General features: G+C 32.4%; 2 protein-coding genes across 2 annotated transcripts; both read right to left on the reverse strand.

The window, feature by feature from the left end:
• Nucleotides 1-540: 540 nt before the first annotated feature.
• LOC122582976 (cytochrome b561 and DOMON domain-containing protein At4g17280-like) lies at nt 541-2,622 on the reverse strand. The gene is made up of 3 exons (XM_043755410.1): nt 2,002-2,622; nt 1,567-1,821; nt 541-1,042 (listed from the first exon to the last, which is right to left on the reverse strand). The coding sequence occupies exons 1-3, from the start codon at nt 2,620-2,622 to the stop codon at nt 743-745; spliced, it is 1,176 nt and encodes a 391-aa protein (XP_043611345.1). The 3' UTR covers nt 541-742.
• A 3,709-nt stretch (nt 2,623-6,331) lies between these two features.
• Nucleotides 6,332-10,353, reverse strand: LOC122583050 (inositol transporter 4-like). Its single transcript, XM_043755491.1, has 7 exons — nt 10,311-10,353; nt 9,577-9,725; nt 9,426-9,496; nt 8,549-8,884; nt 8,365-8,472; nt 7,022-7,633; nt 6,332-6,915 (listed from the first exon to the last, which is right to left on the reverse strand). Exons 2-7 carry the CDS (start codon nt 9,707-9,709, stop codon nt 6,442-6,444), a joined length of 1,734 nt encoding a protein of 577 aa, XP_043611426.1. The 5' UTR covers nt 9,710-9,725; nt 10,311-10,353; the 3' UTR covers nt 6,332-6,441.
• Between the last annotated feature and the right edge of the window lie 3,111 nt (nt 10,354-13,464).

The raw sequence follows: 13,464 nt of genomic DNA on the forward strand, positions 1-13,464 counted from the left end.
TATTGGTTCATATATAATCATATAAATTTTTGATACGTTTTATTGATACTTATACATATATACAGTATTATAAAACGTTAAAATGTTGTTAGTTGGATATGTTCATCCCGCGTATTACGCGGGATAATAATCTAGTTTAGTAAAAGATTAAGTGTAAAAATCAGCTCGTTTACAAAAAGCTATTGGTTATTTAGAAGAAACTTATTATTGAACCGGTCTACGAGTACTTATTTAGTAGAATTTATGTCTTAAATTAATCTTCAAAGAAAGCTTCTTTTCATATTACTAGCAAAAAAAAAAAAAGTTTATGAACATAAAGATTCCTCATGTTTAACAGTTAACACTGCAAAAGTTTACCAAGGTGAAATTTTCGGAGAAAAGGTTTCGACTTCAATCCCGATTAATTTATATCATTTGATATATAGTACCTAGAATAAGAACAAGTTTTGTTATTATAAAAAATACCATAAAAATGTAAGAAGATGAGAATATGCAAATTATATGAAATCATTCAAATCAAGTAAATAATACAACCAATACTAAACATAAACTACGCCAGTACTTTAATTCGAAACAACTCCCACTATTTCAATACCATATAACTAAGCCAAAGGATTCACCAAAAATAATACACCCATACATTATACTCCGTAAAAATAACTTATTGCTCGTATTATAGTATCAAAATCATAGCTAATAAACTGCATATATGTCACTCAAACCCGACCATTTGTAACCCCCACTATATATATCCATGATGGCCATTTCTACCATTACTCATTTTCTCTGTTTTAGCAGCTTGTTTTCTCTTGACAACAACAAACCATGTGTAAACTTCCAACACCAATGCTACTGCTGCTAAGATTACGATGATCCCGGTGTAAAATCTCTTCCATTTCATATCCGGGTTCAAGATATCGAAACCTTTGAATATGTTAATGATTCCGAGAACGATAACCCCATAGCCGAGTGAATGGTGGTAGATGTTCCAAAAGATTCTGTATTTGTGATCCTTTTTTGGCCTTACAAGCAAAGCAATTACCTACATTTTGTACAACCCATATAAATTATTGTTCTTCTAATAAGGTATGACAAATTGACAAGTATAAGAAATATTGATGATAGGTACTACTATACAATTGTATATTGTACTAATTTGTGGTGTAACGAACTGAAATTAAAAAAAATATCTTTAAAAAATTTCGACAAATCCAAATTATAAAAATGATGTTCTAGATGAAATGGTTAAGTTATGTTGTTCAAAAAAAAAGATGTATAAAAATGAGAAGAAGATAAATATGTGTCATTGTGAAAAGATGACAAATTAGAAAATTGTATGTGACGTGTGTCAACAATTGAATAAATTAGACATGTTTGTAAATAACGTTTTAGGATCATGTTTTTGGATCGGACTATGTATTCTCTTGTATAAGCTAGTTTCTTAGTAACAATTTTCTATAAAAATTTAATCCTGTTCAAAAAAACAATGATGACTTCAACCTCAGCTAAGGTTTACATAAACTATAATGATTCATGAATCTAATGAATTGAAGTGTACGTAGATACCTGGAGGGTAGCCACAAAAAAGAGGATGACACCGATGATTCTGTGAGTTGTGAATTGGATACCCGGAGACTGGCTACCTAGTTGAAGTCCAGTGGCCCAGCCCGCGACTCCAATGATGTATGCAGAGGTTTGACAAGTAACATGGAGGTAAAACCAAGCAGGGTCAGCTGACCCAAAAACCCGAATGTATCTTGCCATTATAGCTCCTAGAGGCATCATAATGCCCCAACTTATTGCATTTAGTACACCATGGATCTACATCAAGTCAAAAATAAAGATAAAAGTTTACATATAGATCAGCCCATCTGCCCATGTGTAAATAGTAGTACATATTTACATATCACATATGCTGACCATATACATAAGCTAAAGTTAAAAATTTAAGAAAGTTCAAATATGTATGAATGTGAAGAAAAGAGAAACTTTAGAACTTACGTTTCGTTTCTTAGTTTTAGAACCGCTTCCTGCAATTCCTGATGCACTCCGAGAATGGCCAAGAACGTTTAGCGTACCCATAGACTTAGTATTATTACCAGAAGTATCATGAGCCATAGGAGAATTTCTTGAAACTTGACCATCTTGCCAAAGTTGATTCAGGTTGGTACTCAGATTATGTAGACCCAGAGTCGCAAAAATAATAATTTCATTTTTTGTATATGTTGCAGACAGGTCAGAAACCGGAAAACTCAAGTCTCCTTCTTGCAACCGCGTTGTATAGCTTCTAATAGATGATGTGTACACCTTCATCTTCCCATCATCTTGTTGGAAAGCTACAATTGCTTGTGACCCAACCATGCCTTCAGAAGTTGGATTAATGGCCCATGAGATCCATCGCGACAGACCAACATTCGTATGGCGGTATGCGATTTTCAGTGTTTTGGATGATGGGTTATATGTGTAATGGAGAAAAGAGTTCAAAACCGGGAGGTCATTGCAAGCACTAAATACTTTGTTGCTGGCAAATGCATAGGTTGCACATGTTTTAGCAAATGATGGTGAAAACAAAGTTGTCACTATAGTTAGTGACAAAATTATTCCTCTTAACCCATACCCCATTCGTGATCAATAACAATTACAAAATCTTGATCTATGATGATGAAGATATATGTAGTGAAAAAAAAGTAATTGTAGTTAAAATAAATGTGTGTGGTAATGTACTAATGTGTTAGGTTAGTTTGGTAAGGAAGGTTCTATATATGTGACATTTGTTTATTTGGTGGGATTTTGATATATTGATATATCACTCAAAAAGAAGTGTTGTTTTTGCTTAAGTTTGAAAAATAGAACACAACATCATTATGAAACTTTAACACCTATGAAACATATTGTCACATGATGGTTGGTTAGGATTTTCTTTTATTAGTACAACATAAAAATTATTTGTAAAAATTAAAAATTATAACGTTCATATGATTTGTGAGTCTACCAACACCCATATCATAAATTCATAATGTCTTGTGCATTTGTTCCCTTTGCTCATTTACAAATATTCAGCATTTCTATATTTTCAAACGCTTATTATTGTTTAGTTGTTTAACTTTTGCAAAGGGTGTAAACTTTTTTTATAATAAAAAGTATTCAAAATAATCTGACACTAGCATGGTACCCGTGAATACGGTGGCGGTGGTACAAAGGCGGTCTAGTGGTGTCTAAAAAGACTATTTGGTGGTGTTGACGGTGTTGAGTAGTGTAGATTGATACAAAGATGATATTAGAAAAAGTTTTAGAAATAAAAGCTTAGAGTGTAAATTATAAGATAGTTTAGGGTGTAAATTAGTTCATTAAAGGCAAATTAGGTAACTTTAAAATAACCATTTCTCCGTCTCACTAACTTGTCCACTTTTAAATTTTCAAAGTCAAACTTTACGAACTTTGACCATAAATATTTTTATTTGTGTTATATAATATTTGATGAATGTTGTATAAGCTGATTGTATTTTAGATGTGTGTTTCATTGGTATGACTTTCATCTACTAATATTTAACACAAATAAAAATATTCATGGTTAAAGTTGGTAAAGTTTGCCTTTAAAATTTTAAAAGTGGACTAGTTTACTGGAATGGAAAGGGTATTTTCATAAAGGGTGTTAATTAAGGACAATTACATATTTTCATAACTATTGTGTAATTAGGTGACTTTATCATTATCCTCAAACGAAGGATGGAGTAATATAACTTTAATAAAGGAGTAGAGAAGATTTAAAGCCACCAAAAAGTTGCGTCAGATACATCGGATTATTAATATGCTATAACACCATCCCCGTTAACAACCCAACCAACCCATGAGTCAAATGTGGATGACTCATGGAAGTGGAAACACGACCCCTCCAACTGCTTTACTGTGAAATCAATGTGTTCAAGACTACAAAACTCACAGATTGGACCCAAATGCTGGAGTTTCCCATGGAACCGGTTGGCTCCACTCAAAGTAAATGTGCTTTGCTGGAGAATAGAACTTAATCGACTTCCTACAAATGATCAACTACTGCAGAGAAATATCAACGTTTCCTCCCCTTTATGCTCGCTTTGCAATCTCCATGCTGAAACAGTATACCACCTCTTCATCCATTGTCCTTTCACAAATTCACTTTGGAGCTTTATACTGTCATGGTGCCATATTCCCGTTCAAAAACCCAACAGTTTGAAGGAACTCATGGAGATCCACAAGAATGTTTTCACAACCCCAAAGAAACAAAAGCTTTTCCAACTTGTCATCTTTACCTTTTGCTGGATATTATGGAGGAGCAGAAATGATCAAATCTTCTCAAATAAGACCCCATCACTCAGACATGCAATTAAAGAGCTGAAAGGAATAAGCTACCTCTGTCTAATTAACCGAGCTAATTCAAACCACATCTCTTGGAACGATTGGAACAGATTTCAGATTTAAACAAATCGTTCTCCATGTTCACTCTGTCTTTGTTTTCTCTTTAGTTAATGGCCTCTGTCTACAATTTCACTTTCTTTAGTTTCTTCTATTATATGTATGTTTAACTAGCTTCTTGCTAACTTCTCATATTAATAAAATTTCCTTAATGTTCAAAAAAATAAATTAAACCTTACTTTTACATTCCCATTAATAACCCAACCGGACTATCTTTTAATAAAAATAATCTTTTATAATTAATATTTCCTCAATTTAAAACTAATTAAAATACTTTTTTAGTTAAAAACTTTAAAAGTGAAAATATTTTAAAAGATAAGAGATTAGAGTGTAAATTATTAAGATAATGAATTAGAATTTAAATTAATTTATTAAGGTAAATTTGGTAATTTCTAAAGTCTTTTTCAATGTCGTACTTTCGTTTGTAACTATTATGTAACACTGTAATATTTTCTAAAAATGAAGGTGTAATGATTTTTATAAAAATGTATAGATATACAGATAAATAAATAAATTAAATTATACATTTAGTAAGTAAAAGAATTACACCGTAGTCCGTACAAATACAAACTCATATTCTCATAAAATGAATTGCAATTTTAGTTAATTGTACATGATTACGTGGAGCATTGTCGCTACCAAAAATGATAAAGTATGCATCCAACTCTTGTTTGGTGGAACGAACAGTTTAGTCAAATATGAATATTGTGACCGAACTGACCAATTTTACCTCGATGGGATGATCTAAGAGCCAAACAATGAAATTAAATACATCCATGTTTTCATAAAAACCACTACCACATCATACAAATAATACCACTCTATTTTATATCCCTACGGTTGATATTAAGATGCTATAGGATTGATGAGCAAAATGAAGAAATTGAAAATGACACTTGACCTACATTTACAATTACAATTTATTAGAAAGTTACCTCTAGCTAGTTATTGAAGTATTGTAATCAAGCTATATGTGGATGGTAAGGTAAAATGCATTTTTCTCTACTATGATTTAAAGATTAAGTTTATATTGCTTGTGAGTTGCCAACTAAAATGATAACAACATACCTTTCGAACTGTTTTAGAGGAAGACAAGTCGTTGATTTTTAGACAATCATGTTTAACTTTTCGGCTAATCACAAACCATGAAAGTTTGCAAGAATTTAATAATCAATCACATTATTGATCTTTATTATTTATTTTTTTTAACGGCCAATTAAACAATTTATAGCTCAGACACCGTTCGGGTAACCCGATTGCTAAAGGCCACTGCTAGCTGACGGAACCTAGACCCGTTAGTTCCATGATTCTGGAAAAACACATCAATCCGTCCGTGCGTAAACACGACGACGAATTGATGGCAAAATCCGATGCTTCCTCATTTGAACTTGGGTCACCCCGAGACAAACCATCATGGAAAACTCCCATACCAATCTTTTGTACGAAGGAATTGGCTTATTGGTCTTATAAATGTGACTTGTCTACTTTGTTAATGTAAAAAAAATAACAGTAATAATAATAATATAAAAATGAAATGCAATACAATACAAAATTTATAGTTTATTTTAATTTTTTCTAAGATTTCTATTGATGCTGGTTTATAATCTCGTACGATTAATAATACTACACTAGTCGTTATATTTGTGATTAATCATACTAGGTTATTTTCATGTTACCTCCTTAAACTAAACGATAAATAATTTAACTAGCCGAATGAATTTTCCTTCAAATGGTTCGTCCTGAAAATTTAGTTCATATACCATCCAAAATAGTTATTGTCGTAAAGGAATCTGCCCCAAAAGTCATGACTTCGTAGAGGAAAAAAATAAAACAGAACTTCAAGAAACAAAGATATATACATTTGTTGTTGAAAGCCGTAGGATCAAACAATGTTTTGTTAAACCTCATTGAAATGTAACTTAAACTAATGAAACATAGTAATAAAACCCTATGAACTAAACATAAGGTCCTTAATTAAACCAAAATCCAAACCTAAAAATCAGATTTAGAATCGTCATTTTTGCTGCAACAAAACGTTGGTCGATATCCTTTTTCTAGCATCTGTTCAACCTCCTCAAATTGCAACCCTTTAGTTTCCGGAACAAGGAAAAATATTGCAACAAGTCCTAGAGTCGAGAACCCTGCAAAGAGAAGAAACGTTCCAGCAGAACCTAACACTTCTGTTAGTGTTAGGAACGTTTCACTTATAATGAGATTTGAAACCCAGTTTGAAACTGCTGCAATTCCACCACCTGTGCCTCTGTATCGTAATGGGTATATCTCAGAGTTCACGATCCAAGGCACACTTCCTATTCCGGGAGCGTAAGATAAAATGTATAACCCAAGGAATAAAACTGTGAAAATCCCAAACTTGCTTGGGCAACCATAGGTGTACCATGTACGATGTTGTGCTTTACATGTGCCTCGTGTGACTTTGTCCACAGACAAACATGCCCCGGGATTATACTGTTTAATGTAACGGATTTTTAGCACATACATAAGAAGGTTAATTGCATAGAAATGAATAAGAACTTATTTTACGCATATAATAATACAAATGTTAAGAACTTACTATATTATCTCTATTGGCGCAAAAAGCACAGTTAGAGGGAGCTCTAAGGCAAGTCATGCAGTTCCAAGATGCGTGATCTGGGGATGTTTTAAAATCTGAACATGTCATGTTAACCCCAAAATGACCCGACTCCACTAGACTAACTTGAGGGGCATGAACAGAAGCTTGAAAAAACATTATAGATAAAGCAACGAGGCAAGTAATGATTCCAAGCATTGAAACGATCATCAACCGTCTCCTTCCAAACCTATCAACACACAACATACTTAAAAAGGTACCAACTGTATTAAGTCCAGTAGTAACTAACGATAACGCTAAGGCTGTTCTGTTTGAGGAAAATCCTGCAAGTTGCACAATAGTGGGACTGTAGTACATGACAGTGTTTATTCCAACGAATTGTTGTGCAACTTGAACAGTGATGCCGGCATATAGGCCTCTTCTGACAACCTTGTTACTCCATGCACTCTTCACCTTTGAAAAAACACTATCTCCCATGGGTTCTTCAATTTCTTTTTCGGTTTTTACAGATGATTGCAAGGCCTTCATTTCTTCATCTACTTCGTTAGATGGATAAATCTTTTCCAGGATCTCCCTAGCCTCCCTTTTCTTATCCTGATTAGAAGCACATTATTTCAACACATAGACATAAAAATTGGCTAGAAACCAAGCCGTTTAGTAGAGGTCAGATTTGATCATATCCACTAGGAAGAGATGATTCGGTTATGTTACGTTCAGTATTTTTAACGGGTCAATTGAGTACAGTAAAAAGTTATTTACAACGGAAATCAGATCCAATGGGATGGAAGTCACCTAAAAGTATATGTAATGCATAAGCAGATTGTTAATTAAGAAAAATTAGTACTTTCAATGTCCTAATTTGACTTCGTTTTTTTTTTCCATCCAACTTTGACAATATATATATTTTTTTAACTTTGAGCATAATTATATTTTTTTTGTGTGTTATATAAGACTTAAAGAAAGTTATATCAATGGAAAATACGTTGAAAACCTAAGTCATTCATATATTTTATACCATGTGTTATATAACTTAAACAAAAATATTTAAGATCAAAGTTGAAAGACAAAGACTCAAAAAGTCAAACTTGGACATTTAAAATGGGACGGAGGGAGTACTATTATTAATTGTCTTGACCTGAACTTGTTTTGATCTGTGATAAACAAATTCTACAAAATGAAGCTATAAAATGCAACAAAAAGTGTTTTGGGTCAATACGACCCGTTCTGTTTCAACCTGTATCAAACATTCAAACATTACCCATTGTACCCATCTAGTCCGTTTTGCTATCATTGGGGTTCAAGGAATGTAGGTGCTCTTACGTTACCTGGCGATACAGCCATCTAGGAGACTCGGGAAGAAAGCACATCAAAATGAATTGCACCAAGGGTGGAACTCCAGCAACTCCAAGCATCCACCGCCAATTTCCAGGTGTCTACAACAAAATTAGCATCAGCTAATACAAATTCGATAAATAATGTTTATGGCTTTGAGATTGTGTTTTCATATACCTTAGCAAATGCTAAATTGATGAGGTATGATAAGAACTGTCCGAGAGTAAGCAGTAAACCATTAGTGCTAACAAGTGCACCTCTGATTCGAGCCGGAGAAGCTTCAGAGATATATAACGGTGATGTCATGGAGACTATTCCAACACCCAAACCAACAAAAAGTCTTCCAACTATTATGACCCACGGGTTTGGAGCTAGAGCCATGATTAATGACCCAAGCAAGAACAGAAAGTCTGCATACATTATTGACTTTTTTCTCCCAAATCTATCATTCATCCATCCACCAAATGCCGCACCAACGATAGCTCCAGCCACAGCTGTGCTAACGATAGTTTCCTGCAATGTAACATGATACTTCCATTAGAAATGAACTTTTAACTTATAATCAATATGACGATACCTTTGGAATATTGAACTCTGACAAATAAATGACATAGGATCCTTGGGTTTTACGATCATAATATGGGATATAACATGTCACTAACCATTGTAAGTAGCAAGGTGGGTGGGTTGGATTAATAATTGAAACCGGTTGATTCTTAGAAACGGTCTTGTTACACCCCAAACACTTCTTGTCCAATTTTAGAAAAACATATATATAGTTTCTTTGTTTATCATGATCACAATAACTATATTATTTCAACAATAGTCTAGATCTTTGAATAAATGCATTAGAACATGATGCCCAAAAGTGAAACAAGCAAAGATTTTATGATTTGTTGCATAAATTTTTTATTAGTGTTTTTGTTTTACATAAATTGTGTGTCTTGGTTTTTGTTGTACATTTATACATAGACAAAAGGAGTATCATAAGTTCATAACCTCAAAATATCAAACCAAACCATAAATTAAACAATGAGTCTATAGTTCAACTTACTTGCAACCAAGTGTGTCTCTCAACATACTGAAAATCGTCTCGAATATATAGAGAGGCCCCGGAAATAACCCCTGTAAAGACGTCAATATAAAAAAACTTAATTAACAGGATTTAACAAAACATGAACAAGAACAAGTTTTCTTCTAATTACCAGTATCATAACCAAATAGTAGACCTCCAATTCCAGCACTAAGCGCAAGCAACATTATATATGGTGTACGCCAAATAGTCTTAAAGCACTCTGTAAACTCGGTTTGATTTGGCTTTACCACACCTCCTTCCATTTTATGAGTTTTACTTCTATATATGAAAACAAATTAATAGCACAACATGCATTGAAACAACAAAGAAAACTTCATTATATCACAACATGACATTTAACATTTTGAACCAAATGAGCCCGGTCCTGATGATTCAAGTGCCTTGGACAAGAAGGAAAAGAGGCCGATACCCCTAACGAATTCAAATATATAAACAAATTGTTTTCATCAATGGCCAATAACATTACAAACAAAAATAAAAATTTGGTGCCCCTAAATAATTGGGCTTACCAAGTTTGCCCTTCCCCAGGGGCCAGGGCCATCCCTGCCAATCTTGATCAATGCACAAAAAGAGGTAGTAAATACATCAAGATGAAAAAAGAATTGCACATGACAATTCACATTGCAAAAACACTAGAAAACTGTTAAAATTCAAAGATGCTAAAGCACTCTTACTTCATATTATACACTCATTAATAAACTAACATCATTTATGGTTTTTCTATAATTAATGTATGCATGCATGACAAGATAAAAAAAAAATCTAAAAAGGAAAGCTTTAGTTGAACAAGGTACATTTGAATCAATTGAAATGAATAAATAACTTGAAAAGTGAAATACATACCTTGAATTCTATTCTATCTATTCTGGATAAAAGAAGAAAAACCTCTAACAATTATTTTATGGTCTATTGATGGAGTCATGCATCAGAATTTATAAGATGGTCTGCATATTATTGTAGCAAAACTTGGACACATGTCAATATATAAGTTGTAGTTACATCCTTGATCTTTTAACTAATGTTTACTTCTAACCCTTTATGATATACATTATGCATACATTTACCTAATATCATCAAGTTCCGATAATATTTATATTATGAACCCGATATATATTACTCATTCCGTCTCATTAGAAATGTCTTGTTTTAAAAATTCAAACTTTTGACTGGTCAAGTTTTTTCTTCTGATTCACATTTTGTTCATATTCCTCCTGATTTTGATTCAGTCGATCTAGGGTTTCTTGTTGGTTATTTTTGTGTTAATCAGAATTATTTAACCTCAATAAGATTTTAAGTTCAAAGAGAAATTAGCTTCGACCCTTTTGTGTGTTTGGTCGATCTTGTTAACCTCAAAAGACAATAAAGTTCAAAAGGATATAACGTCAAAGAGTCTTAACTTCAATGAGTTTTAAACTCAAGAGACTTCTTCCTGTGTCGACCAGTTATGTTAACCTCAAAGAAATCTTAAGTTCAATGACTTTTAACATCCAATAGATTAAGTTCAAAGGAATTTTTAACATCAAAGCATTTTAAACTCAAAGAAGACTTTAAGTTCAAAGGATTTAAGGTCAAGAAAAATTTTAAGTCCAACATTTTTATTTAACCTCAAAGATATTTAATCTCAAAGCCCTAACATCAATAAGATTAAGATCAAAGCTTTTAAGGTCAATGGAATCTAAGGTCAATAAAATTTATGAAATTTAAGTTCAATGAAAATTAAAGTCAAAGAAAAATTAAGTTTAATAATCAATGATTTTTCAAATGTTTCAAGTACAATGAAGTTATATATATATATATATATATATATATATATATATATAAGACGATATTATACAAGAAATGATGGCATTTCCTAAGACACTAGTGTATGACTTGGACGTGTGATGTTAAGTAAGTACTTACTTGGTGACTTGTGGGCAATGTAGGACTTTTGGATAGATAGTGATCGTGTTTCGGGTGTACTTGACTGTTCGTGTTTTTATTGATTGATTCTAGGGTGTTGTGCTTGTGCTGCTTTCAGGTGAGCTTCGTAGCCCCTCTTTTTAGGTGCTTTGGGGTGAAAAGTATACTAGTACTTTTTAAACAGTTTTTTCGATTCTGTTTATGTTCAATATTGATCCGGTACTTATAAAGTTGCTGACGCCATATGATGTGCTTGTTCTTGATTGTATGTGTGTGATTATGTGCTTGATGATTGTGCTTTTGACGTACTTAATGAGTGCTTTGGAGACTTGTACTAAGACAGGTATCGTAAGACCAAACTTTGAGTACTTTGGGTACATTGAGTACCTTGGACTGTGCGTACTTTGAGACTTGAGTACTTTATTTTATGGCGTAACTCTGCTCACCATATATTGAACAACTACTTGTTTTTGTACTTAAAGAATCGACACAAGACTTATTTCTATACTATACTTTTTAACTAAACCTACGAACTCACCAACTTTTGTGTTGACACATTTTAGTATACTTTTTCAGGTACTTAGGCAAATCAGGGATAAAGACTTGCATGCTAGGCTGGACTTCGGAGATTAGCGCTCCTTTTCTTTTACCAGACTTTAAGGCTACATGCCTTGGACTATTTTTGTTTATGGATGTACTTGTAATAAGCTTTCCTAGCATTGTAATGACTTTGAACTCATGTTTTTTGGAATATATCGATTATATTATATTTCATTTAGTAGTATCTATGTAATTCCATGTTGTGCTGTACTTTTCATAACACCTCATGTTTCCGCCATTATTTGATTAAAGTTTTATCAATGAAAATTACATTTAAAACTCAAGCAATTCATATATGTTATATCAAGTTTTATGTAGCACAAACAAAAATATCTACGATCAAAGTTGGAAAAAAAAACTCAAAATGTCAAACTATGACAGTTAATATGGGACGTGGGATTTATAAAAGTTATATGAATTGATTGAATTTTAGATATATATTTTCATTGGATATGATTTTAATCACAATTATATAACAAAAAATATATATATTTAAAATCAAAGTTAATAAAAAAAGACTTTGAATATTCAAAAGGTAACACTCTAGTGAAATAGAGGGTCGGAGTGACTAATAAAAATTCAGAAATATGTACGAAATTTACATCACGCAGAAATATCATGCAGTTCACGGATATTTTCAAACAATCCGGCCTGAGTCCGCCCTTGTACAAAATCAAAAGCGTATAGTTCTTATTGTTACGATATAGACATTACACATGCTCTAATATGTTAATGATAGAGAATACACATGCACTGATATGTACCTCATGTGCTCTAATGTGTACCTTTTTTAATCTATTTTCATTTTACATGACCGACCAACTGTTTCACACTAGAGATCTTATGATTATCATTACACGTTATACTATAGTATTGTTACTTATTAGTGTTAAATATTTAAATGACATCTAACATTTACGTGATATTGCTGGTTTGATACCTTTCCTTTCGAAATTATGCGGATCATACCTAACGTGTCTAAAACTCAACTCAGAACATACTGGAACCATACGCCGTTTGATGGCCGTTAAACCCCCCCCCCCCCACGTGACTTGCACATGAGGGGTAAAAATGTAATATTGCATTTCTTAATTACTTAAATGGTAAATAACGTTTGCACGGTATTACTGGTTTCATACCTAATGTTTAATTATTAAATTTTTTTCTATTTTTTTATTTTGAAAGGTGAATTTCGCTTTAAGCTAATGTTTTAAAAACCGGTATTTTAGTCATATCGGTGTGGAAAAATTTTCAGTATTATCGGTATTAACAAAAATGCCGGCCGGTACGAGTGTACGACTATTTTTCATTTTTTTAAAAATTTTTTATAAAGATTTTCCAAAAATTGTTACCTTTTAATGAAAATAGTCAAAATGCACTTATAATCCACTAAAAAGTAATACCAAACAGGTATTTCATAACAAAATATAAGTTTTAAGTTCACAAATAACAAAAAATAGCAATAAAGTATCATAAAAATAATTTTAAAAGAATT

The sequence above is a fragment of the Erigeron canadensis genome, chromosome 9, assembly GCF_010389155.1.
Source record: "Erigeron canadensis isolate Cc75 chromosome 9, C_canadensis_v1, whole genome shotgun sequence".
NCBI classification, from domain to species: Eukaryota; Viridiplantae; Streptophyta; class Magnoliopsida; order Asterales; family Asteraceae; genus Erigeron; species Erigeron canadensis.